Source organism: Rosa chinensis, chromosome 2 (genome assembly GCF_002994745.2).
Source record: "Rosa chinensis cultivar Old Blush chromosome 2, RchiOBHm-V2, whole genome shotgun sequence".
In the NCBI taxonomy this organism is placed as follows: Eukaryota; Viridiplantae; Streptophyta; class Magnoliopsida; order Rosales; family Rosaceae; genus Rosa; species Rosa chinensis.
In genome coordinates, this window is record NC_037089.1 from 19,472,583 (window position 1) to 19,498,597 (window position 26,015).

The window sequence follows — 26,015 nt, forward strand, 5'->3', positions numbered from 1 at the left end:
ATCAACACTTTATTCACCAGATTACTATTACCACTCTCTACAAGCGTTTTGCATGCAATGTGGCCAACGTTTATTTAAACAACGGTAATTATATTAGTCTTCATAGGGTGATCCTTGTCCATCAGCTCCTCCGGTTACAGTACCCATGTGACTAAAAGGAAATCAAATATTCAAATACCACAGAATGCCTTGAGCTTACACTCACGTCCTTCACTATCTTTGTAACCCTGTGCTTGAATATACTCAACCTGATTCAACGGCTTATACTTTAAAGGGTGATCCTTGTCCACCAGCTCCTCCGGTACGGTTGTTACTCCTCTTTTGAGTGAGAAGAGCCCGAAGGAGTATCTTATCTGATCTGAGTGAATCAGGTTGACCCTGTGTTTACAAGCTCTTATTCTGTCATTGCTCCAAACCTAGCCATGTCATAAATAAACTTCTTTAAATGTGTATACGAGGAGTAAAGGCTAATATTGCGATTAAAAAAAATAAAAAAACGGTTACCTGAAATACATCACTTGCTATGAATATGAAGGATGAAGGTAGAGGATGAGGATCGAAACCTATCCACTCGCCATCCTTTGTATAAATCTCAAGGCCATTGATCTGGTTTTGATGGAGTATGGAGGTGAAGTTCTTATCTGTATGACTCACTATACCCACATTACTTCCAGATATTTTAGGCTCCGCGTATTTTGAAAATTGAAAGCAGTAAAAACTGGATTCAATGTGGTCATCATGGTGCTTCTCTACACCATAGTTTTCGAATACCATTCTCGTCACAGCTTGATCTAGTTCTTTCATCACTTTTACGTACAAATGGACACCATCACTGCATGGCAAAGAGAAGAATATGTTAATATAAATCAAAGTGCATCCAATAATGCATGTTTGAATACTACTACAAAAGCTCAAAGGATTGCGAGTTGGGATAAGAAAAGAAGCTTTTATGAGGTTCTTGGAGACTGATTTTCTACTGTAAAAATCAACTGGTATTTCCTGCCTGCTTTGACAAATCAATATAAAAATAGAAGAGAATGAAAGAAATTTGGATCCTTATTTTCTACTGTAAAAATCAATTGGTATTTCATGCCTGCTTTGACAAATCAATATAAAATAGAAGAGAATGAAAGAAATTATGAACTGGAAATAATTCAAAATTTTATGTACCAAAATTGATCATTTCCAGTAGGCCAAAAAAGACGTGAAAAGTTGTGAATTTCTTCGGGGTTTGTAGGATCATAAATCCCCAAGCGTTCAAGGACAGAATTCGACTTGAAATGGCCACAGAAAGGCCATTTTTCGTACTTGTTCTGATCTTTGATGCCGTCTGGGGATTCAAACAACTCGTTCATGGCACCAAAGACGGTGTTGTGAAGTTCCAAGGTAACTTTGTTGGACAGTATCGCTGTAAAACAGCCAAACTGATCCTCGAGTGCATTGCAAACTTGATTGCGTGCTGAGAGCCATGAACTTGTCCCTGGCTTCAAGCACTCGGGATCTGAGAAATCTACCACTGGAATCTGGGTCATCCTTTTCTATTGATCACTTTCTTACTAGCTGAGAGGTGAATGCTCTAAATATCTATGTAAGCGTACTATATATAGAAAATCGAAAAAATTAAGCTAGGTTAGGATAGCTGTTACCGCACAGTTGACATTTTGTTTGTGCATGTGGTTAAGTTCTAGGTTCCAGGAGATTCCAAGTTTCTTAACATGAATATGGCATGAAGACCTCCCTGGACTTGGATATATATTTTCCACTTGTGGATATACAAACAGTTTTTCTTGTAAAAGAAAAGTCAATAACTTAAGGAACAATTCACAAACCCTCTATCAGAAAATAGTGAAGCATTTTCTCCCAAACACTAGCAAGCTGGAGAGCACTAATTTTGCAATTTATCAGTTATGATTCAAAATAGTCAATAACATAAGGACACTCAATCATGATTGCCTCAGTTTCTAACATATTGCTTATGATTCTAACATAAGCAATATGTTAGAAACTTCTCCTTTTGCAATATAAAAAAGAAATCATCAAAGTCCTCCCTTGCTTGGAGGGGTATCCTCGATTCAAGACTTATCTTACAAGAAGGAAGAGATGGCTAGTTGGTGATGATAAGTATACAAATTTCTAGCTTTTTCACTGGCTTTTCTTTTCCTCTTTTGAAGATTATTCCATGCAGTTAATGATCAACACAGTATTAACACTAATGAATTGGTCTCAGATTACATTTTGAATGAAAATTGGAATTTTGATAAACTATCATGCGTCCTCCATAATGACATAGTGCAGAAAATTAAATCACCTTCAGTCGGCCTTGGCGGAAGCCAGACCTTGTATGGATTTTTGGTCACTTTACGTGACAAAACAATAGGAACCTCTTCAGTATCAGAAACAAAGGTAAAACCATAATGAATACTCCATTTCATTCATATTTCTCAAAAGTCTAAGAGAAATTGGAACACTAATCCTATGCTAACAGAAATTACATTTTATAATTCAAACCAACTATATATTGTGAATAAGAAGCTGACAATCGGTCTCCAGCAACAGGCCTCAAATTAGTCCCATAAGACCAACTGTTTATATTGATGCAGAGTAATTAGCACAATTTCCAAATAATCCACTGGCATCCAAGGCATACAAAAAGGGTAAGAGAACTCAACTGATTTACAACTGTTTTTGAATTCCAAAGGCATCGGAAAAATTCAAAAAGGGTTAGTGAACCGCTACAAGAAACTGATTTATCATGCTATATTTATATATATATATATATATATATATATATATAAATAAAAAAAAGCCTTACAATTAAAATTTAAATACAATAACCTTTGAGGCAACATGATCCCAAAAACGATTGAAGTTAAAAGGATCAAGGACATTGAGAGGGAATTCCCAAACTTGCTCTAAATTCGAATGGCTACTATTTATAGCAGTATGCCTCCAGAAGAATGTGTATAAATCGAATCCAGTCAAAAGAGTTGGTGATTTGTCTTATGTTATTTGATCAATGATTAATGGACTCCTCCAATAATGACACAATAAAGACCTTTGTTGCTAGCTTTACCTAGGTTGTCCCAGAAAGAAACTCAAAATTTGATAACCAGAGGACAGTAAGCAATAGGATTGAATTCAACCAAAATGTATTGAATCTACCAAATCATTCCACTGATTTACAAGAAGAAAACGCCTTTCTCCTGTCGGGCAAATAATGTAGATTTATGAAGTGAAAGAAAAAAAAAAGAGTAGAATGGCCTAGATTTGATCCTTTAAGACATTTAGCCCGAGTTCTAGGGTCTTTTGTTTCGTCACAAAATGGAAAATTGATTGTAGGGTCAAAGCATACACTCTGGCCCAAGATTGAGGCTCCAATCTTGAAACATGGATGAGCCATACCAATAAGTAGTCAAGAAGTTAAGCTCAAGCAAGTTCACAGATTAAGTTAGCCAGTCACGACAGTCTCAGACTATTCCAAATAGATTGCATTTACAGTTCGATTTTTGGGTCTCCTTGCATACTAATAGTTATAGTAATCCTAACAGTGTTACAGAACATAAATACATATAGGTAGCTTGAAGTGGCGAAATTATGAGAATCTTTCTCTTCCAATCTTGCATCTGAAAACCCCTACAAAATCAATGAAACAACACATTCAATCATCTGTCAAAAAATCCATGAAAAGAAATGCGTCAATGATCATAACGGAAGATAATCACACCTTTATTCTGCTTTAGGAGCAGGGTAACTGAGATATAATACAACTAACAAATATTAGAGAACTTAATTGTATTAACTACGTTGCAAGTTGACTATAATTTGGTAACACATATTCCCTTGCATATCGATAAGGTAATGCTGCATTAAGATCACAGGGAGAACCAAAATCAAGAAGAAAAAAAGAAGAACGCAAAAATTGGAACTCTCTTCAGGATCACAAAACAAAAACTATTTTTCGCTTGTTAAGACATATACTTCTACTACCAACTAAATTTGGAGAGGTTAAAATTATATTTTATCTTTTGTAAACGGCCTACAGCATCTTACATACATCAACTATCTAAGCCCTAGCAAGTTATCTCATCAACCAAGACATCAAATCACGCCATCAAAACCGTAAATTTAGAAAACCTTCCAAGAACAACTGGTCATGCAGGTTCCAAAACAATAAGTCAAGCCTGAAGCAGAATCTAAACAAATATATAACCCTTAAAGGCATAAGAGCAGAGTGACAATGAGGAGTTAATAATCAGCACTTGGATGCATAACGGAGCAAGTAAAAAGGTTGAAATATAACTTCACAAAATTGGCCCTTCCTGTCACCACAGACATAATTTTCTCTTGCCTCAGAACATCTCTGAACTCGAGTAACTAACAGTAGCAAATCAGATTTGATATGCTTTGTTTGATACTGATTCAATATACTGTAATGCAGAATACAAAATACTAATTCACAAATCACATGCTCTGTTTCAGTTCCAAGAACATCAAAATTACACAAATTAGAAATAAGAACTCAAAACAGCTTTGCAACGTCGTCGATATTACATTATTACTCTAGAGTGCTGCTCCTCTATTTGGTTCAAAGCATTTCAAAACAGTACCAAAATTCCTTTCGGTCTCACAGTCTGCCTTTGGTACAAAGTAGAGTTTATGTAGATGATTGGCCACTTGAAGTGACAAAATGATACTCTAGAAAATGATTTTATGAAAAAAGTTTATGAGTGACTCAGACTACTCAGTAATATGAACTGAAACAATTCCGGTAGCTATTGCAGAAATCTTAACAAAAGATCATTGGCACTTGTATGACACCACTCTTATGCATTTCCACTCTTTAATATACATAGATCTATTAAAGAGCTATCTCTCTCACCTCTAGCAACCACACATAAACCAAGACCAAACATCACTTCCATTTCAGCTTCCTGAGGCTTTCTGATGGGTTTTGAGTATCTTGACCTGCCCTCCATCTCTTTTTACTGAATGATAACCACTAATCCAAAGTAGACTCTCTTCATATTCAATCATACAAATGCGAACCGCCTTAAGCATATACCGCCCAAGCTTCTCGTCTTCTGTATGATCAATCCTTATCAACTCGAACCCCTTGACTGTCCAATTCACGACAACTGTACTAGTTTCCACAACCAAGAATTCTCTGGAATGCAAGCGCAACTCAGGCGGATGGGAGAGCTTTAAGCTAAAGAGCATAGACCACGAGTCACACACGTCATATTCTTTCATGACCCAGAGATCAATAGAGTCACAAGCACCCTTCGGAATACGCGACACACAGAGGCACCCTCCACAAACCCCAAGATAGCTTAAACTCTTACCATCATGGTCGTAATTAGGCAGTGGCATTCTCCGGAACTCCTGCACAGCCAAGTCAAAAGAGACCATTTCATGCTGGTTATGGTGATTTAGCCAATGAAGTGCATTATTCGAAAAAGTCCCCTGACTACGGAGTTCAACATCGCTGAGGGATTCAATCCTCTCCCAAATATGAGTTCTCACTGAGAATATCTCGACCTCTAACTTGGTTCCACCAAAGCCAAAGGTGGCTACCAAAACTTTGTAGTCATCGGTGGCGGATAAATAAGCAACACCATAATAGGCTAGCACATTTTCATATAAGGGAAAAACTGGGTCAGGTAATTGCTTGAAGAACCCAATCGATGGGTTCCAGATATAAAAGAATTTCTTATCAACAGCTACAAATACCAGACCATTGCAGGAGCCCAGTAACTTGATATAACCGCCCGGTTGTGGCTGGAAAGGGAAGCTGAGCTTTCTAACGGAGGAAGGATCTCCAAACGACGGCGTATCATCCAACTGTAGGGATTCGAGTTGAGGGGCGTCGGTGGAGACGAGGAGTCTGTGGCTGAGGGTTTTCTGCTGACGAGCTGCTTTGAGTTGGGATTGGGCGAATTTTGGATCGGACAATATAATGGAATGCAGGCGTTTGGAAACGGAGGTGAATCGGATTAAGGACTTGAGGGGCAACCAAGTAAGGATATTCACTATAATCTCTTCCGGTAGCTCTTCTGTTTCTGCCATTGCACCAAAACGAAGATGACAAAGGAGAAGGAAGGAGGCGATGAGAGCTAAAGAACAGAGCAAGAGCCAAAACGGAAACCCTATGATGACATCCGGTTAATAATTCTTTTTTTTGTTTCAAACTGATAATTTCATTCACCGATGCCAAAGGCAAAAAGGGTAATAGCATTATAGCAGTGCAAAGATGCCCGGTTAATAAATCTTATCTTCTTCATTTTTTATTTTATTTTTTTTTTTGAATAAGTCTTATTCTGGGATAAAATGATCCTTTCACTTCAGTTTATCTTTTTCTATTTTCACTTTTTTGCTTTGTATAATATTGGCCCCTCTTAAAAACAAGAGGTCAAATGTCACCATTTTAGCTTACCACAAGAAAAAAAAAAAAAAAAAAAGGCCAAATGTCCGTTTAGAAATTTATCCAATGTGGTTGGTTTAGTAGAAGCATGTTAGACTGCAAGTGGGGCGGACGCCGCAGAGCTTCTCCTGGTAATAGGAGTCTCTGGTTCAAACCCCAGCTTGTGAAAAACATCACTTGAGGAGGAACCATACCCAAATTGTTCTCAGTCCTGGAGTGGTAGCTCACTCGGTCACCACATTAGCTTACCAAAAAAAAAGAGGCCAAATGTCTATTTAGAAATTTGTGAAAAAATTATAAAAAATGAAGGGATAATGGAACTGAAATGTCTGTCATAGCTTACCTGTATGACAGTAATTTTAGTGGTCAATTTGAGTAAAATGTCTGATTTGCCCCTGCACCTAACGGAGGGATAACGGAATATAGACGGAAGCACCTTATTGATCAATAAGTCCAGGTACTTATTTGATCACTTTGAAAGTCCAGGTACCATTCTGTCCGGTCAGAAAAAGTTCAGACCTCACCTATGATAAAAATCCTAATGTTATTAAAAATAATGATCGTCAAATTCGACTAAGTGGGAAAGCTATATATTGACAAATAAAACTTTTTGTCTCTATTTTAATATAGAGACAAATTAAACCAATCCTCAATCATATATGGGTTGTGAAACTTCTCTTATGATAATCATCATTAACTCGGAATCCTGATCAATACATTTTAATACGACTGTTCTACTTCCCCTAACCAAGATTGGGATTAACCGGTCAAGCTGGTTAGGAGGCTTCAACTTCTGGTATGTGATTCTTCGCCATTGAAATTGCGTTAGTAGGCTTCATCTTCTTGAGAGAAACGTACATTGGTACGTAAATAATTAAGGTTTTCACATTCTTTTGATTGGTCAATGAAAACATTGTAAGATAAGAATTCTGCACAAACAAGAACTCCATAAATTGCCACGAACAAAGATTACGGTCCAAAAAAAAAAAAGGTAGTTATGCGAGCATTTGTTTATTGTTAGGGGGATGAAATCACATGTTCCCATTATTCTATCTCTATTCTGTCCCCTCAACATGATTGGTCCACAGAGATTAAAAAAATATTTTCGTAATCTTTTATTCCATTTTTTAATCTCTGTGGACCAATCATGTTGAGGGGACAGAATTGAGACACATGAATCTAGGATAGGTGATTTCATTCCATTGTCAGGAACTCATGATCCAAACTCTTATATTTGGCTAGCCATTTCCCGGACTTGTTATCATGATATTAAAAATAAAATTTAATTCTAATAATTAATTAGTATTTCCTAATAAAAGCAACAGAGCACTAGAATGATTCGATAAAGTACGTAAAAAGGAAAATGATTTGTGGCCTCAATGAGGCCTATGATTTGTGGCCTCAATCCTAGGTGTCATGCCATGTCACCTACACACATCACCAATTTGTCAAATCATGCCATGTAATTCTTGACTAAAAAGACTATCTTATCCTTCCAAAATCTAATGGCTCTAAATTATTTTAGATTTCATCTAAAAATAAAATATATTATTTTAGTTTTTTTTTCTTTTCTTTTTTTCGTTATATATATATATGTTTGTGAATATATATATATATATATATATATATAATTCGTCAAAAAAATTATATACAAATATGTGTTTGTGTGTATAAATAAATAAATAAATATATATATATATTCACAAACATATATATATATATATTAATGTCATAATTCTAACCCACAAATTTTTTTAAAAAAATTGATTAAAAAAAAAGTCAAATTTAAAATTGATTCCACAAAAATGGAAATAAAATATAGTAATATCTTAATTATAACCCATCAAATTTGGTAAATTGAAGTAATATTCAGCTCTTTTAATAAATGAATTTAATAAAATTAATGGAAGATTAGATTACCTTACACTAACAAGTTAATTAGAAAAGTCAAAAATCAAATTGGATCCACAAAAATGGAAAGAAAATGTATTGAAATCATAATTAAAACCTATGAAATCTGGTAATTGAAGAGGTAAGAAAATATCATTAACAAATTGAATTGATAAAATTCTAGATTCCATCATTTCAAAATTTCTCGATAATTTAATAGTGTCGCATCCAAATGCAACATTAGGAAGTATTCCTTAAAGGTCAAGTGAGACTTCATTAATACAACTGTTCGTTTATTTTTACATGAAAAAACAATCATAATGTTATTAATACTATGTAGAAATTCAATGAACAATAGGTGTATAACACAGCAATAATCAAAGAAAAAGTGCAATTAAGGAAGGTGTAAAATAGAAGTCATCGTCCACATTAACATTAAAGTCAGCTAACATGTCTTACATGAACAAATAATTAATAAGTAGCTAATAATGAGCCAGTAAAGTTACTGTGGACTTTTCCCTAATGACATATTTATACTGAAATATAAATCATCATCCACACTGAAATTTAAAGTCAGCTAACATGTCTTACAGTAACAAATAAGTACTAAGTATCCAATGACGAGCCAGTAGAGTTCACTGAAGACCTTTACCTAATGTCATATTCACACTTAAATAGAAGCCATCATCTACTGAAACTGAAAGAACTAACATATCTTGCACGAACAAGTAAGTATTAAGTACCCAATGATGAGCTAGAAGAGTTCACTAGAAACCTTTACCTAATGGCATATTCACACTTAAATAGAAGTCATCATCTACTGAAACTGAAAGAGCTAACATGTCTTGCACGAACAAGTAAGTATTAAGTAGCAAATGATGAGCTGGTCAAGTTTACTGAGGATCTTTTTCTAATGGCATAATTACACTAAAATAGAAGTCATCATCCACATTATCTTACAGTAACAAATAAGTACTAAGTAGCCAATATGAGCTAGTAAAGTTCATTGGGGACCTTTTCCTAATGACATAATTACACTAAAATAGAAGTCATCATCCATACTGAAATTTAAAGTTAGCTAGCATGTCTTACACGAATAATAAGTACTAAGTAGCTAATAATGAGCCAGTAAAGTTTACTGGAGACCTTTCCCGAATGGCATATTCACACTAAAATAGAAGCCATCATCCATTGAAACTTAAAATAAGCTAGTGTGTCTTGCACGAACAAGTAAGTACTAAGTAGTCAATAGTAAAGTTCAACGGGGAATCTTTCCCTAATAACATATTCACACTAAAATTGAAGCCATATATCATTCACATTGAAATTGAAAGTCAGCTAAGTACTAACATGTCTTATACGAACAAAAAAGTACTAAGTAGTTAATAATGAACAAGTGGAGTTCACTGAGAACTTTTTTCTAATGACATATTTGCACTAAAATAGAAGCTATCATTTACATTTAAAAATCATTATTATCTATTGAAAATTTTGGGATCAACAAAATAAGTATACTTTCAAAAATTAATTTCCTCATGTGCAATATATTGTATTCAATATTAAGCAATTTCTTTTCAGATATCAACTTCCCAATCAATTTAGATATCTAGGTTTTCAATCACCAGATTTTATGAGTTAAAATTACGAGTTAAATACATTTTCTTTCCATTTTTGTGAATCCAATTTAATTTTTGACTTTTCAAATTAACTTGTTAATGTAAGGTAACTAATCTTCTATTAATTTTATTAAATTTATTTATTAAAAGATTTAAATATTACTTCAATTTATCAGATTTCATGGATTATAATTACGATATTAATATACACACACACACACACACACACCACATTAATTCTCCATCGAAAATATATAAATTTTTTGGACGAATTATATATATATACACCCATACTTTTTTTTGAATATGTATAATGAAAAAAAATCCAAAATAATGAAATAGAAAGAAAGGAAAAAAAACCAAACAATATTTTTTTAGAAGAAAGTCAAAATAATTTAGAGCCGTTATATATTCAACAACATATATATATATATAATTTTTTTTTTACGAATTATAGATAAATAAATATATATATATATATATATTCACAAAAATATATAAATATAAATTTTTTTAGACGAATTATATATATATAATAATAATAATAATAATAAATAATGTATATTCTCTAGAAGAAAGCTAAAATAATTTAGAGTCATTAGATTTTGAAAAGATAAGATAGTCTTTTTATTCAAGAATGACATGACATGATTTGACAAATTAGTGAGGTGTATAGGTGACATGGCTTGACACATAGGATTGAGGCCACAAATCTTAGGCCTCATTGAGGCCCTATATCATTGCCCTTTCCTAAATCACTTGAGCTACACACATCGTGCGTATCTTCATATTTAAAAAGAAAATAATGCAAAGACATATAGGTAGCTTGAAGTGGTGAAATTCTGAGAATCCTCATCATCACTAAGGCCACATTAAGCTTGCTCTAGCAATCCTGCATCTGAAAACCCCTACAAAATCAATGAAACAACACATTCAATCATCAGTTAAAAAATCCATGAAAAGAAATGCGTACGTCAATGATCATCCCGGAAGATAATCACCCCTTTATTCTGCTTTAGGAGCAGCGCAAGTGAGATATAATTAAATACAACAAACAAATATATAGAGAACTTATTTGTATCAACTACGTTGCAAGTTGACCATAATTTGGTAACTCATATTTCTTACATATCAAGAAAGGTAATGCTGCATTAAGACCACAGGGAGAACCAAAATCAAGAAGAAGAAAAGAAGAAACCAAAATCTGTTTCAGTTCCAAGAACATCAAAAGTACTTAAATTAGAAATAAGAACTCAAACAGCTTTGTAAAGTCGTTGATATTACGATCTAGAGTGCTGCTCCTCTATTTGGTTTAAAGTATTTTAAAAAACTTTTGACTTCCAAATGCATGGTTTAAGATAAGCAGAAAATAAACAAACAGTTTTCAAACGCATGAACCAGAGTCAAAACGATCGAGGAGCAAGTGACTAACCATCTATTATTTGAATACATTGAGCAAATTAAGAATCCTTCCATTTCAGCTTCCTGATGACTTCTGTTGGGTTTCGAACATCTGGACCTGCTCTTTCTCTTCTACCGGATGATAACTACTAATCCAAAGTAGACTTTCTTCATATTCAATCATAGAAATCCGGTACCGGTACTTCAGCATATACCGCCCAAGCTTGTCGTCTTCTTTATGATCAATCCTTATCAACTGGGACCCCTCGTCAGTCCAACTCGCGGCAAATGTACTACTTTCCACACCCAAGAATTGTCTGGAAAACGAGGGCAGCTCAGGCGGATCAGAGAGCTTTAAGATAAAAAGCATAATCCATGAGCCATTGACGCCATATTCTCTCATGACCCATAAATCGATAGAGTCCCAAGCACCCTTGGGATAACGCGATACACACAGGCACCCTCCACAAACCCCAAGACTGGTGTAAGTCTTACCATCATGGTCGAAATTAGGCAGTGGCATTCTCTGGAACACCTCCTCTTGCAAGTCAAAAGAAACTATTTCATGCTCCTCTTCCTCGTCATCGTCGCGGTAGCTTAGCCAATGAAATGCATCATTCGAAAGAGTCCCCTGACCACGAAAGAGTCGAAAGTCGGAGCGGCAAGGGGATTCAATCCTCTGCCAAATGTGAGTTCTCGATGAGAACATCTTGACCTCTATCTCCCCTAACCAAAAGTCACAGGAGGCTACCAAAACTTTGTAGTCATCAGCGGCGGATAAATAGCCAACAGCATAATAGGGTAGCACATTATCATCCAAGGGAAAACCTGGATCAGGTAATTGCTTCAAGAACCCAATCGACGGGTTCCAGATATGAAGGGATTTATTATCAACAGCTACAAATACCAGACCATTGCAGGAGCCCAGCAGCTTGACAGAACCGCCCGGTTGTGGCTGGAAAGGGAAGCTGAGCTTTCTAACGGACAAAGGCTCTCCAAACGACGCCGTATCACCCAAGTGTAGGGATTCGAGTGGAAGAGTCTCGGTGGAGACGAGGAGTCTGCGGCTGAGGGTTTTCTGCTGACGAGCTGCTGTAAGTTGGGATAGGGCGAATTTGGGATCGGACAATATAATGGAATGCAGGCGTTTGGAAACGGAGGTGAATCGGATTAAGGACTTGACGGGCAACCGAGTAAGGATGTTCACTATAATATCTTCAGATAGCTCTTCTGTTTCCGCCATTGCACCAAAACGAAGTTGACAAAGAGAGTGAGACGATGTCCTTTTTGTAGAATGATTCGAAGGAAAACAAAAAGGGAACGGCCGATGAGAGCTCAAGCACTGAGCGTTAGAAACGAGAGAGTGAGATAGAAATTAACGATGTACGTCGTCCTGTTATAGTACATCTTATTCAGGGTAAAATGATACCTTCTCTTCCGTTTATCTTTTCTATTTTCACTTTTTGTAATATTATAAAAAAAGGGGTAGTCGTAAGTCGTAACGACAAACACAAAGACATCCTTCAACAATCAAGACGGCATCAAGGTTCCTGTAGTTTTCTGATAATCATCCAAGAAACTTACTGATGGCTTTTTCAGCCACAGAAGCATGGATGCCTTGATCAGCCACTTGTTCTTAGCCACGCATTCCAATAAGAATTTTACATGAACGTGAACTCCCTAAACTGCCAAGAAGAAGATAATTAATGTAGTTATGCGAGTCTTGGTTTGAAATCACATGTCCCCAATACACTATCCTCATTTTGTCCCTAAACTTTTATTGGTCCACAAAGATTAAGAAAATCTTTTCTTAATCTTTTGTTACATTTTTTATTCTTTATGGACCAATGAAAGCTTGGAGACAGAATGAGGATAGTGTAATTAGGGACAGGTGATTTCATCCCTTATTTTAATGTAGATATGCGAGACCTAAAAGGGCCTAAGAAAGAGAGAGAAGCTAACTAGAGATTATAACCTAGAACTCTAGTTTGGCTTCTCATCAAGGAGTATCTGAACTGTATGAGGGAGAGATTGATACTAGAAAATGGACAGTACTGGCTAACCAGATCTAGTTAGCTCAGGCTGACCACAACCACTAAGGCCATGTTTGGTTGGTGGAAAGGAAAAGAATCACTTTCCTTTCCTTTGGGAAAGTGTTTCTGGAGGGGGGGGGGAGGGAACCAAATTCCTCCACTTTTTCCTTTCCTTTGGGAAAGTGTTTCCCTTCCTTGGCTGTCCCCAAACGCATGAAAGGAAAGTATTTCCTTTCCCAATATCCACTTTCCGGGAAACAAACATGGCCTAAGGGATGGAAACGTGTCCATCTAAAAAAATAACGCTATTGAAACACCAAACGAAGAAGACGAAACCATTTAACGTCTAACACTCTTAGGCCATCTCCCACGGGTAGGCCATAATCCCATTTATGGCCTAAAACTTCCTCCCACCGTTGGCCATTTCCCAAGGACCAAGAAAAATATTTGGCCTGTCCAAATTTTGTAGGGCAAATTTGGGCTTAGTTTTGATAAGCCAAATTGTATACCCTATTGAATTTCTTTTTCTTTTTCTTTTTCTTTAAGAATATGTGATTTACATTTAAGAGAAAATCAATTATCATATATACATGGGTATTTATAATGTTACTAAATATTACAATTACATCATTGTAAATATCTTGTTAAGATCTTCAATATGAGCCCAATTTTTTTTTTTTTTTGACAGTATGAAACTTTCATTAAATTAAACCAAATTACATAGTACGGGAATGACCGGTGGTGGACATAAACTCCCCACTCTCCTCCCAAAACCTAACCAAGTTACGGGTCCGTCATAAATGACCTCCATGAGCCGAAAGAGCCCAACCATTAACCACCTATACCTCCCAACCTGGGCTCCCGAGACTCCCGAGAAATTCGATACCACCTCATAGACAACCGTAAGAAAAACCAACGCCCTCTTCCACACCGTGTCCCAAAGATGCCAGACCACGTGCAAGGATCGCTTGTCAACACATTGACTATAAGATAAAACCAAAAACAAACCAATTCGTCCCTAGGAAAGACACCATATCCATAGCACCTCAATTTGACCCAACCCTAGCTCAACAGAGTAGGGACATGCTAATGACCAGAAAGACCTAACCAAAATCCTAATAAAAAACCTAACAAAAAAAAGTACTCTAAATAAAAACATGAAACAACCCCACCAACCGTCTTCCTTCTCCTCAAGTGGCCTGCCGGCAATCCACCACCATAACACTGCCTCGTCGAACTTGCAACGTCGGAAAGACGCAGTCCACACAGCAAGCCACGCCGACCTCAACTGTTGTCGGCTGAAACCAGAATTAAACCCAGATCCCGATGAGTCCACAACGAGATCCAGTACGAAACTCGCCTTGCCTTGCCGCCCGGCCTTGTCCGTCAGCTTGATCCGCCTATCGACCCATCTCAGAGAGATAGCCAGCGCCATACAATCCATGGCATACCATCGCCACGATCTGGCCTCAGGCCACCTGCTCCAAGTCTGCGTCAAATACTAGCCACCCATCCTGCACGCCTGCGCTGCCTCCCGAGAAGAAAGAAAAAATGTACACGACCCGGAAGGACAAAGCAGAATCCAAATACGGAGCCACGAGCCCCCACGATCCCGTCCTGCAACACCCGCCACTCGTCGATGAGGTCGGAACCTACAGTCGACTCTAGGAGGGGGCGCCTGACAGGCAGCATGCTTTTCTTTGCGATTTCCAAACCCTAAAAGTCTTCCCTATAATCTCGGAGTTATTTCAGTCTACTTTGCTATAAATGCAGCCCAATATTTGATATGTTTAGAATTTTTAAAATAAATGTGTAATAATTAATTTTTATGATATACTTATTTCTATATACTATCATTCATTAGAAAAATAGCCATTTTTTTGTCATTTTCAAATTATAGCCATTGGATAGGATGATATTTGATTTTTGGCTTACGGAATTTGGCCCACGGTGGCAGCACTGTTTTTTGTTGGTAGGCCAAACATGCATATTAGAGAGATATTCTGTTTTTGATTGGCTAAAACTATTTGTCTTTTAACCTACCATGGGAGATGCTCTTAACATAGGTGTGGCAGCGCTGTGGCAAGGTGTTCTAGGGTTTTAGGATTTTTGGTTTTTGGGATTTCAGGGTTAGGGTTTCGTGCTGATAACATATTTAAGGAAAACTTCAATTGGGAGATAATTGAGTCATACTTTCATTGATAATAGGGGCCTCTTTATATAGAGAATTACAAGACATAAAATCAGAGTTGTACAAGGAAAGATAATCGTACAATTAATCGAATATCTATGAATATCTCCGAGAATATCTCTAATTTAAAACCCTATTAAATAGGTCAAGTAACCTAGAGTTTGAACCAGACACATATTTTGAATTTACTTAAACAATGATAAGATTCTGCATACAAAAATTGGCAGCACAGCTCGTTTATGACCGATCCATATCAACTGGTTTCCATTGCCATTCCAAGTTCACCTCGCCACAAGGCCCTTTCATACTGGGCCGATTCTGTTTTATTATAGAAAAATTATAGGTCCATGAGTGTAATTGAAGGCCCAGAACTACTAAGACCCACTGCCATCGGCTTTGACAAAATCCACTACTGAACCAGGATACTGTAAATTGTTGTAGCCTCCTCTCTTTGCAGCTCTTCTCTCTCTTTTACAAAACCCTAACCAGTGACGCTAGTCCGCCCACATTCCTCCCAATCTTTGCCGCCAAAACAGGTTTGTCTGCTCCTCTTCCTCTAAGCTTTTCCTTCCTTCTTATAGTTTTTCTGGGTTCATGAGTTATTGAAAATGGCTTTGATTACTATCAAAATTGATAAAACTCTTTGCTTTTGTCATGAATTTTTAGTGAAGAATAAGAAATTTATGAAATTTATTCAATACCTTCAGTATTTTCAACTCAAAGTTACAATCTTGTTCTACTGTAACTGTTGTTTTTGTAGTTCTTTTCGAGAAGCTTGATTAAGTTTTTTTTTTTTTTTTTAATCTAGTGTAGCTATGGCGGAGCTAAAGCTCTCGGAGAGTCGAGACTTGACCCGAATAGAGCGCATAGGCGCACACTCCCACATCCGGGGACTTGGTCTTGACTCTGCCCTAGAAGCTCGTGATGTTTCGGAGGGGATGGTGGGCCAGACGGCTGCGCGCAAGGCTGCCGGTGTGATACTACAGATGATCAAGGAAGGGAAGATAGCTGGACGGGCTGTGTTGTTGGCTGGACAGCCTGGCACCGGCAAGACGGCCATTGCGATGGGGATGGCCAAGTCACTGGGGCTTGAAACGCCATTTGCGATGTTAGCTGGGAGTGAGCTATTTTCGCTTGAGATGGGCAAGACCGAGGCCCTGATGCAAGCTTTTAGGAAGGCTATTGGGGTGAGAATCAAGGAAGAGACGGAAATTATTGAAGGTGAGGTGGTGGAGGTCCAGATTGACCGGCCTGCCGTGGCTGGAGCAGCTTCGAAGACTGGGAAATTGACGTTGAAGACGACGGAGATGGAGACGGTGTATGACTTGGGTGCCAAGATGATTGAAGCATTGGGGAAGGAGAAGGTGCAGAGTGGGGATGTGGTTGCCATTGACAAAGCGTCCGGGAAGATTACCAAGGTCGGTAGGTCATTTTCCAGGTCGAGGGACTATGATGCCATGGGACCGAGTGTTAAATTAGTGCAGTGCCCTGATGGGGAGTTGCAGAAGCGTAAGGAGGTTGTGCATTGCGTCACACTTCATGAGATAGATGTCATCAACAGCAGGTAATCAAAATCTCCACCTTCCTCTTGTTTGTAGTCTTCTATACTTCTGACTATTTTCCAGATTGAGCGTTAGAATTGGTTTTTATCCTGTAGAAGTTGAATAATGTGTTTGTTCTGCTTATTGGTTGACATTCCAAACATGTTACTAGTATCTGCTGTGAGTGATTTTAAGTGAAAGAAGGAGCATTTGAATGATATATGTTAAAGTGTTTAATCCTGCAAGTTAGGTACAATCAAATATCTTGCATTGCGAGCATGCTGCTGTGAGTAAGTCGTAGATTTAGTATTTTCAATCAATAGACAGAGCTTGTCTTACAGAATGGGTTATGGAAGCTTTCCTTTGAAGTCATTAGTGTTGTAATGACATCATTAGTTTCTCACAAAGTCTTAGATTTTATCTTTTCAATTCAGAATATAAACTATTGTTTTATTTTTGTTTGGTCATAATTCAAAAGTTTTTGGCATGTATGACATCTCTTCAAATTATTCTTGCATGCACAATTGCAGTCACACTAACACACATATTTATGCATATTAAAATTCAGTTTTTCTCCATTGCGTGTTCTAAGATGCAAATAAATTTTGTCTGCAGCTGTGCGATAAAATGAAAGGTATTTTACCAATATCTGTACTGATGAAATAATGTAAAGCCACCCACATAAAACTAGCCCTCCTGAATTGAAAGAGAACTGGAATCAGAGTTGAGAAATCAGTAGAATTATTAGAAGGAAGAAGCTTTTCTTCCTATTCAACTGTATATATGCTTTTTATGGGTGTTTATCTTGAAAAAGTAGAGTTCTTTACAAGGCTTCATGTACCAAGAGAAGGGTTTGAACCAAAAATCAGTACCTTTGATCTTGAATTGCCAGAATGGCTGTAGCCAAATCAAATAGTTGAGAAGTTTACTGGCCGGCCATTGTGAGATTTCTGTAAATCTTTGTCGATGGATCTGCTTACCGAGCTTCTCACATTTCTTTTAACGTTCAACTATTTATATGTTTGTGTGCTTTTGTAAAGAGTTGATTTTCAGGAGCTACATGTACCAAGAGAAGGGATTGAACAAAAGCAATATCCTTGATCTTGAATTGCCAAATTGGTTGTAGCCAAATCAAATGGTTGAGAAGTTTACTGGCCCGCCATTGTGAGATTTCCCAAAGTCTCTATCAATGGATCTGCTTACTGAGCTTCTCATAATTTCTCTTGAATTTTTTTGTTTGTTGTATTGAGTGGGTCTTATGAGAAGGGGAGAAGAGGGAACTGGCATAAGATATAGCCTTTTCAAGAGGCCCTTTTCTAACATCAATTTGTTAACTGAGTCACCGTCCATGCAAATTTGCTTTGACTCCCCAGCTGTTTGCTTCTATCAGTGCCTAGTTGCTTACATCTTTTTGCTTCTTTTGGTGGTAACATGCCGTACCTTCCAGGAAAAGCTTCACAGCATACCTTTCAGCCAACTGATAAGAGAAAATATAAAGTAGAAATAGAAACATATGTTAGAAAAGGTTGATGGAAAGTGAACTCCAGCAAAACCTGTTAATTACAGCTGGGTATCAGTTGGTAAAAGAGAGAACATTCTACTTTGCTCGACACTGATTCCAGTGTTTCTCTCCATATAAGATGGTCTTCTTAATTTGTGTTACAGATTACCCATGGGCACGTAAAAGATTGTGTTAGATGTCAACCGTTCCATTCAATTGTATAGATTTAAACTTCACTTCGAGGTTGTTAAGGTTTGATGTGCTATATCTAGAATATCTTCTTTCATTGAACACACGTGAAAATAAATCTAAACATGGACAAGGTGTTTAGGAATTTCAAGATGTTTGTCACTCTGTATTCTTGTTTTAGTTTTGGATTAGTGGTTATCAACTTATCATTCGTATTATGATTATGCTTGTTTTCATTGTTGTTACTTACAGTTCAAACAAATGTTAAAATGTGGGCAGTTCAGCTCTCCCTTTTAACAAACACACACACACACACACATCACCAAAAAAAACAAAATCAAATAATGTAGGCTTGCAAGTTGCTCGCTTTGAGTTTTGCACTCTACTTTAGACTTAGTGTTACCTCTGGATTAATGTAATATTTTTATTTCTGATTATATTTTATCTTTCTTCCAGAACACAAGGATTTCTGGCACTCTTTACAGGAGATACTGGTGAAATTCGTTCAGAAGTGAGAGAACAGATTGACACAAAGGTAGCAGAGTGGAGGGAGGAAGGGAAGGCAGAAATTGTGCCAGGTGTTCTCTTTATCGATGAGGTCCATATGCTTGACATTGAGTGCTTTTCATTTCTGAATCGTGCTTTGGAGAATGAGATGGCTCCAATTTTAGTTGTTGCTACGAACAGAGGGATTACTACAATCAGAGGCACAAACTATAAATCTCCCCATGGGATTCCAATTGATCTCCTTGATCGCCTGCTTATCATCACCACTCAGCCTTACACAGAGGGTGAAATTCGCAAGATTCTTGACATAAGATCCCAAGAAGAAGAAGTTGAGATGTCTGAAGAGGCAAAGCATTTGTTGACCAAGATTGGTGTAGATGCATCCTTAAGATATGCCATCCATCTCATAACAGCTGCTGCATTGGCATGCCAAAAGCGGAAGGGAAAGATTGTTGAAATGGAGGATATTAACCGAGTTTACCATCTTTTCTTGGACGTGAAGCGATCAACACAATACTTGATGGAGTATCAGAGTCAGTACATGTTTAATGATGCTGATGAAGATGATAACAATGCCATGCAATCTTGAGATATCCCTTTGGACTAGAAAGACTTTGTGGTTATTTGTGTATGTTGCTTTAGTGATTATATGCATCATTGAACTTTGCTTAGGGGAAATGGTGTTCCTATGCTTGTATTTATCCTGTTAGCGTGCTAGATCTTGGGAATTGGTTTTGTGGTTTCTCCTTGTGTAGGGATGGATAGGGATGAATCTGTAAACTTTTTCTACTCTTTCCAATCAAGCCTGACATTTTAACTGGTTTAATCTGAACTTTAGTTTCAGTTCATGTACTGAATTTCAGAATGTTATAGAGGTATGAGCCGGTGCTATTGCTATACATTTGGCATGAGCGAATGATTCGCAAGTACAAAAGTAGAAAATCCAGAGAACAAATTCCTTGTTCGGATTGAGACAGGAACATAGACAATTACAGACGGTTCAAGTTATTATTACCAAAAGAACACAAGTAATTACATAAAGATGACAGGGAATTACAAGACTTGCAGATATACAGGAGGCCACCTTACCTTTTGTTCACCCACCTTACCTTTTGTTCACCCTGTAAAACTTGAACTCAAATTTTCTTAAAAGCACCTAAGAAGTTGGAAATTGGAATCGTTTCAGTGTTAAACAAGAGACGCTTGGCTATTCTACTCATCAGCTTATGGACAATCAACCAGACCAATGTAGGCTTCCCAATATCATCCCATGCAATCTAAATCTGCTTCCCGATATCGGTTCCTAAACTGCCTAATTGTTCTTTTTAAAGAAAAATAGAATCTAGCATCTAATTCTGTGGGGTTCAAACAGGAATCTTCTTCAAACCAGCAGCAATTGGCATCCCTAAAAAGCCAATGAATACAGTAACAAACCATTGAACAAAGGTAAGAGGTGCTGTGCTAGCAAACTTCCCCAGAAACTCGATAATAATGATTTGGAACACAACTGTGGCACTGAGGACTGCAACGAAAACGTAATTATCCAATATGCCCTTGAAAACATCTATTTCTTCCATCTCACGCGAGCTTATTTCGTTGAACACCTGAAACCAGAATCATGTTACCTTTGAAGATTGTAATGTCATGAACTAGTTTGAAGAGACATGGTATGAGATCTTCACTTACCTGACAGAAGACGAATGTATTGAAAATGAGTGTGTTCAGGACCAAGTTAGAATCTGGTCCATTAAGACGAAATATTGATTCTCCTTTAGCCTGAAGAAGCCATAACACTGTAAATTGATAGAAAGACTGCCCTAAAATATTCCTCCACATTACATTACTGATGAAATTTTGCCTCTTTCCAACTGGCGGACGCTTCATTAAGTCATTATTTGGAGGCTCAGTTGCAAGTGCAAGTGCTCCCAGTGTGTCCATAATCATGTTCACCCACAATAGCTGAACAGCAGTGAGGGGAGCACTCCCTGAACAATAATACAAGAAAAAGCAAGCAGATGTGAACATCGATTTCAATGACGAAAAGAAAATGAAGGTGAAGGCCATAACAGAAATGGACCACAAATTTGTGCATGCTAACCTGTCAAACAGGCCGAGGAGAAGTTAACAATCAATGCAACAATATTAACAGTCAGCTGGAACTGCACAAATTTTTGGATATTGATGTAAACCGAACGTCCCCATTTTGCCACTGTCACAATTGTGGAGAAATTATCATCCAGAATTAGAACATCAGCACTCTCCTTAGCCACCTGCAGATAGGAAATATGATTAGCTAAGCTTTAAGGACTTAAACAGCACTATATAGTTTTTCACTTCCATATCATTCTCACCTCAGTTCCGGCAATGCCCATGGCTAGTCCAATATCTGCCTCATGAAGTGCTGGGGCATCATTTGTTCCATCACCAGTTACAGCAACGACTTCATCAAATGTGGTCCTCAAGTGCTTTACCAGGGTATGCTTGTCTAGAGGCGATGATCGCGCCATAACCTACAGCAGGAACTCAAATTTTAGTGTCAAACCATACTCAGTTAAGAGTAAACTGTATAAGTTTAGGAACGTTAGGACATTCCTCAAAAAGAAAATAAAGTTCACCTGAATTTTAGGTATCAGTGAAAGCAATTCTTCTTGATTCTTCTCCCTGAATTCCGGACCTTCAATGGCTAATCCATCATCAGTGAGAATCCCACATTCCCTTGCTATGGCCTTTGCAGTGTTAATATTGTCTCCTGTAACCATTCTTACTGTGATACCAGCTGAGCGGCAAACTGCAACAGACTCCTTGACACCAGGACGAACAGGATCTTTAATGCCAACAATTCCTATGCAAGTATATCCAGAAGTTGGAATGGGATCCTCAGCAGAGAATCCTTTTTCTAATTCCATATAGCCAAGGCAGATAGTTCGAAGAGCCTCACAAGCAAAATCATTGATAGTAGCTTGGAGATGCTTAATGGATGCTTCATCAAGAGGAACAGTTTCACCCTTTGAATTGATCACCTTGTCACAGTTGGCCAAAATGATTTCTGAAGCACCTTTAGTGTGTGCTCTGAAACCTCCTCCTTCAGGAAGCTCCAACACTACCCCCATTTTTTTCTTCGTTGAGTTGAAAGGCTCAACTTTCACAAGTTTAGAAGCTTTTCTTTCTGCTTGAAAATCTCCACCAAGTGCCAAGCCAAACGCCAACAAAGCAGTGTCGGTAGGTGTTCCCAACATCTCATTCTTACCACCTTTGCTAACCACAACTTCTCCACCAGTGTTGTTAAATATTGATTGCAGCAAAACCTTCTTAACAGATTCCGGAAGATCAGAGAACAGGCTTGAAGCATCACTGAGGTTGCTCACATCTTTGACATTCATGCAAATGCATGACTTCACAACAGTCATTTTGTTGGTTGTCAGTGTCCCAGTTTTGTCACTGCAAATGTTCGTGGCTGATCCCATAGTTTCGCAAGCTGCCAGATGGCGAACAAGCGCCTTATCATTCATCATTTTCTTCATGGCAAATGCAAGACTCAATGTCACAGCCAGTGGCAGCCCCTCAGGGACAGCAACAACAACAATCGTAACTGCAACAGCAAAGAACTCTAACAATTGCATTGCATCATCTCCATTCCAGCTCCAGTGTGTCCCTTCTTGCAGTTTTCGACTAAACAGTCCTTGCACCATAACAGCAAAAGTCACAACAGCAAAGAAAAGTCCTATCTTACCAATAATGGTTGCCACTCCATTCAACTTGACCTGCAATGGGGTTTCATCATCTCCACCTTCACTTAGTGTAGCCATCAATTTGCCCCATTGAGTTCTCATCCCGACTGTGGTAACCATCATCTTGCATGATCCATCTTGAACCTTAGTTCCAGAAAGAAGAAAGGGATTTTCAAGAGTTACCATAATCGGCTCACTCTCACCAGTTAAACTGGATTCATCAATTAAGACAGAAAAACCGGAAACAAATAGACCATCTGCAGGTACTTGGTCTCCAATAGAAAGGTGTACAATATCACCAGGTAGTAATTCATAAATAGACATTTTCTGCCTATATCCATTTCTTGTTACTTGCATAGCAATCTTCTTCTTCTCCTTGTCCAAGTCCCTGAACTGTAGTGATTGCCGATAATCACTTGTTGCCGTGACAAACACAACCAGCATAATACTCGCAACAATTCCAAGCCCATCATGAGCTCCTGCTGGCCATCCTTCCATTGCTAGTCCAACGATCAATGACACAAAAGCACACACTCCGAGGATCATAAGAGTCATGTCCTGAAGGGCTTCCCAAACAAATACAAAGAAACCACGCTGTTCGCTCTCTGTAAACTTATTAATGCCATAAATCTCTTGTCTTCGCGTGTGCAAATCAGTTTCGGTATTGAGCCCATCATTCATAGATGTGGAGAGCTTTTCTGAAAGACCAGTTACCCCTCCATGAAATTTTAGCTTCTTTACGTCATGGCCTTCCACAATGGATCCCAATTCATCAGCACAGATACCAAAACCTGCCGCTTTAACTTCCTGAGGTAGAACATAGTCACTTGGCTGCACACCTGCACCACACCAGAAATTTTGATTAAGCATGAAATTATGAACCCCCCTGCCATGTAAGGTGATGATAATGTTTGGTTTGCTTAACGCTGAAGAGACTCACCTTGAATAAATTGAAATGCAGCTTTAGAAACCAAAACTGCAATCCTCAATTTCTCCTGCAAAATGTAAGTGACAAGGTAATCTGTAAATAAGTAGAGTAGTTGGATGGCAGAACTTACAATTCATTCTCCTTGCACCAGGTTTATTACTCCATTTGTAAGTCCAGCACCATATCGACGACAAGAGAAAATAGAATTTTTGAAACTAGAGACAATTTGGAAACTATTGACAAATACTTCCCCTCCGTTTGTGAAATTATGGAATTTGAACTGACAGCACTCTTACCCACTACAGCAAGAAACCTTAATATCCAGTGGCATAATTTTTAATCACAATCTTTAAATTATTACAGAGTTTTAACAACTCCCAAGATATTGGACAAGGTTGCACATAAACGTTGCATTTTTTACAATTTTCAGAGAAATTTGTCGACATGTCTACAACCAATAACTGTCAGTAGGCTATAAATTACTGTAAAAACATCATTTCAGAACATTTATTATTGACTAATGAGTTGAGAGAAAATATATAGAGACATTTCTCTTCTTCCTCTGTTTTATTTTTTGGGCCATCAAGTTGACCAAGACTCCTACATTCTATGAGAAGGCTTTTAGTACCATGACCACATACAAAGTAAACCAAAACCATTCTCCAATTTAAGAGTCAAAGTTCAACATTTGAGAACTTTTGGTAATACTAATTAGGATATTATAATTATGTAGCAAATCCATTTGAATCGCTTGATCAAGAACAATGCACAATATTAGGGAGGTTAAGGCATGCCTGATTGGTACGGCGCATAGCCGCAGCCTCTATACGCTTGGAAAGATTAGCAGTGAACCGAAACCTTCTTTTCGGGTTCTTGACAACTCCACAGAGCTTCCTCCATTTCTGCAACGTTTCTTCAGACGAGCCCTTAGCCTTCACTTCCCCAAAGTTCTCTTGCAAATAACTCTCCATAATCTTCTACGTTTCTTCTTACCAAAAACTTTGTACGTAGTAACAATTACAAACCCCCAACAGATCACAGATCATATATAAGTTAGTAGAAGGAATCAGACCAAAAAAAAGTTAGTAGAAGGAAGCACGTAGGAAAATCACGTAGAGGAAGTTTCCGCAACATTCTGACATGGTGGTGCCCGTTAGGAAAGAACAAGGAGATTGAGGTCTGAACCCCACAAAAATAAAAATGGTCTGTACTTTCTTGGTCCGTGTAGCTCAAGTTCTGCACCCAAAATAGGAAAGAGTGAGTGGAAGGAAGAAGAAGAAGAAAAAGTAATGAGGATCCGAAATTTGGTGGGTATTGCGCGGTTTGGGAGCTAATCACGGTTTCTTCATCTACAAGCTTAATTCTTGGGCCAAAGAAGGTTTTCGGACACCACGATCAATCCGAAAGGAGGGTGTCAAAAACCCAAAAAAAAAAACAAAAAACAAAAAATCTTAACTCTTGGCTTTATGTTCTTTCCTGGTATTTTGGGGAAGTAGAAGCAGCGGGGTCAACACTCTCTGGTTGTATTTAATTATTGGTGTGAGATTATGAGGGGGTTAAATAGAGATTAAAATCAGAGCAGTTAAACTACTACCGCGTATTGATTAATTATGGTGCTGCGCCTGCGCGTTTGATCCGCGTAACGCAAGTACGCAAAACGCGTAGAGAATAAAAAGAGCTTTTAAAACAGAGGAAGACTTGCTAGTCGCTGTTTTATACTATACTTGTGTGGTGCTACAATGCCGTGATAAATGTTTTTGTTTCTTTAAGGAAGGGTGTTTCTTACTTTCTTTAGGGGAGAGCGTGTTGTTCACTCCCCATCACTCTTCACATGATGTGAGACAAAGTTGGCATGTGTGTAATGCATTTAGAATTGTGTGGATTAAGCAGAGTCGGGACGTATAGGACAAGTGATTGTCTATTATTGAGTTTGAAAACAGTATTTAAAGTTAAATTTACTTTTTGACAGGGTATTTAAATTGAAAACGATATTGATGCAACACACTAACACGCTAGCTTATTTATTCAAATTTGATTGAATTTCATATGGGTTGAATAGAAACAATTGG

General features: G+C 37.7%; 5 protein-coding genes and 2 non-coding genes across 9 annotated transcripts; 3 read left to right on the forward strand and 4 right to left on the reverse strand.

The window, feature by feature from the left end:
• LOC112187382 (probable inactive 2-oxoglutarate-dependent dioxygenase AOP2) lies at positions 1-1,551 on the reverse strand. Its single transcript, XM_024326147.2, has 3 exons — positions 1,171-1,551; positions 505-832; positions 1-416 (listed from the first exon to the last, which is right to left on the reverse strand). Exons 1-3 carry the CDS (start codon positions 1,530-1,532, stop codon positions 171-173), a joined length of 936 nt encoding a protein of 311 aa, XP_024181915.1. The 5' UTR covers positions 1,533-1,551; the 3' UTR covers positions 1-170.
• Positions 1,552-3,366: 1,815 nt separating this feature from the next.
• Positions 3,367-6,234, reverse strand: LOC112187381 (F-box protein CPR1). Of its 2 annotated transcripts, none has more exons than XM_024326145.2 (2): positions 4,880-6,232; positions 3,367-3,633 (listed from the first exon to the last, which is right to left on the reverse strand). In XM_024326145.2, the coding sequence occupies exon 1, from the start codon at positions 6,064-6,066 to the stop codon at positions 4,924-4,926; it is 1,143 nt and encodes a 380-aa protein (XP_024181913.1). In that variant the 5' UTR covers positions 6,067-6,232; the 3' UTR covers positions 3,367-3,633; positions 4,880-4,923. The 2 variants fall into 2 exon arrangements, with proteins under 2 accessions (XP_024181913.1, XP_040369618.1); XM_040513684.1 differs by lacking the exon at positions 3,367-3,633 and having other exon boundaries at positions 4,401-5,349; positions 5,416-6,234.
• A 5,170-nt stretch (positions 6,235-11,404) lies between these two features.
• Positions 11,405-12,571, reverse strand: LOC112190384 (F-box protein CPR1). Its single transcript, XM_024329820.2, has one exon. It carries the CDS (start codon positions 12,569-12,571, stop codon positions 11,405-11,407), a length of 1,167 nt encoding a protein of 388 aa, XP_024185588.1.
• Positions 12,572-15,958: 3,387 nt separating this feature from the next.
• On the forward strand, positions 15,959-20,007 carry LOC112187124 (ruvB-like 2). 2 transcript variants are annotated; one of them, XM_024325783.2, is made up of 3 exons: positions 15,959-16,088; positions 16,366-17,116; positions 19,240-20,007. In XM_024325783.2, exons 2-3 carry the CDS (start codon positions 16,368-16,370, stop codon positions 19,877-19,879), a joined length of 1,389 nt encoding a protein of 462 aa, XP_024181551.1. In that variant the 5' UTR covers positions 15,959-16,088; positions 16,366-16,367; the 3' UTR covers positions 19,880-20,007. The 2 variants fall into 2 exon arrangements, with proteins under 2 accessions (XP_024181551.1, XP_024181550.1); XM_024325782.2 differs by having other exon boundaries at positions 15,970-16,088; positions 16,361-17,116.
• On the forward strand, positions 17,988-18,089 carry LOC112191085. Its single transcript, XR_002932802.1, has one exon. It is a non-coding gene; the product is annotated as a small nucleolar RNA snoR109 (small nucleolar RNA).
• On the forward strand, positions 18,211-18,312 carry LOC112191086. Its single transcript, XR_002932803.1, has one exon. It is a non-coding gene; the product is annotated as a small nucleolar RNA snoR109 (small nucleolar RNA).
• A 229-nt stretch (positions 20,008-20,236) lies between the features above and the next one.
• Positions 20,237-25,477, reverse strand: LOC112187122 (calcium-transporting ATPase 2, plasma membrane-type). The gene is made up of 7 exons (XM_024325781.2): positions 24,741-25,477; positions 23,959-24,013; positions 21,906-23,857; positions 21,642-21,800; positions 21,389-21,560; positions 20,977-21,275; positions 20,237-20,894 (listed from the first exon to the last, which is right to left on the reverse strand). The coding sequence occupies exons 1-7, from the start codon at positions 24,915-24,917 to the stop codon at positions 20,655-20,657; spliced, it is 3,054 nt and encodes a 1,017-aa protein (XP_024181549.1). The 5' UTR covers positions 24,918-25,477; the 3' UTR covers positions 20,237-20,654.
• Positions 25,478-26,015: the final 538 nt, after the last annotated feature.

Coding starts and splice junctions, on each gene's coding strand:
- LOC112187382 (XM_024326147.2), bottom strand. CDS start 1,532: ATGACCCAGATTCCAGTGGTAGATTTCTCAGATCCCGAGTGCTTGAAG. Junction 833..1,170: donor ACTGGAAATGATCAATTTTG/GTACATAAAATT, acceptor TTTGCCATGCAG/TGATGGTGTCCATTTGTACG. Junction 417..504: donor TAGCAAGTGATGTATTTCAG/GTAACCGTTTTT, acceptor TGACATGGCTAG/GTTTGGAGCAATGACAGAAT.
- LOC112187381 (XM_024326145.2), bottom strand. CDS start 6,066: ATGGCAGAAACAGAAGAGCTACCGGAAGAGATTATAGTGAATATCCTT.
- LOC112190384 (XM_024329820.2), bottom strand. CDS start 12,571: ATGGCGGAAACAGAAGAGCTATCTGAAGATATTATAGTGAACATCCTT.
- LOC112187124 (XM_024325783.2), top strand. CDS start 16,368: ATGGCGGAGCTAAAGCTCTCGGAGAGTCGAGACTTGACCCGAATAGAG. Junction 17,117..19,239: donor ATAGATGTCATCAACAGCAG/GTAATCAAAATC, acceptor TCTTTCTTCCAG/AACACAAGGATTTCTGGCAC.
- LOC112187122 (XM_024325781.2), bottom strand. CDS start 24,917: ATGGAGAGTTATTTGCAAGAGAACTTTGGGGAAGTGAAGGCTAAGGGC. Junction 21,561..21,641: donor TGGGCATTGCCGGAACTGAG/GTGAGAATGATA, acceptor TCCTATCTGCAG/GTGGCTAAGGAGAGTGCTGA. Junction 21,276..21,388: donor CTCCTCGGCCTGTTTGACAG/GTTAGCATGCAC, acceptor ATTATTGTTCAG/GGAGTGCTCCCCTCACTGCT.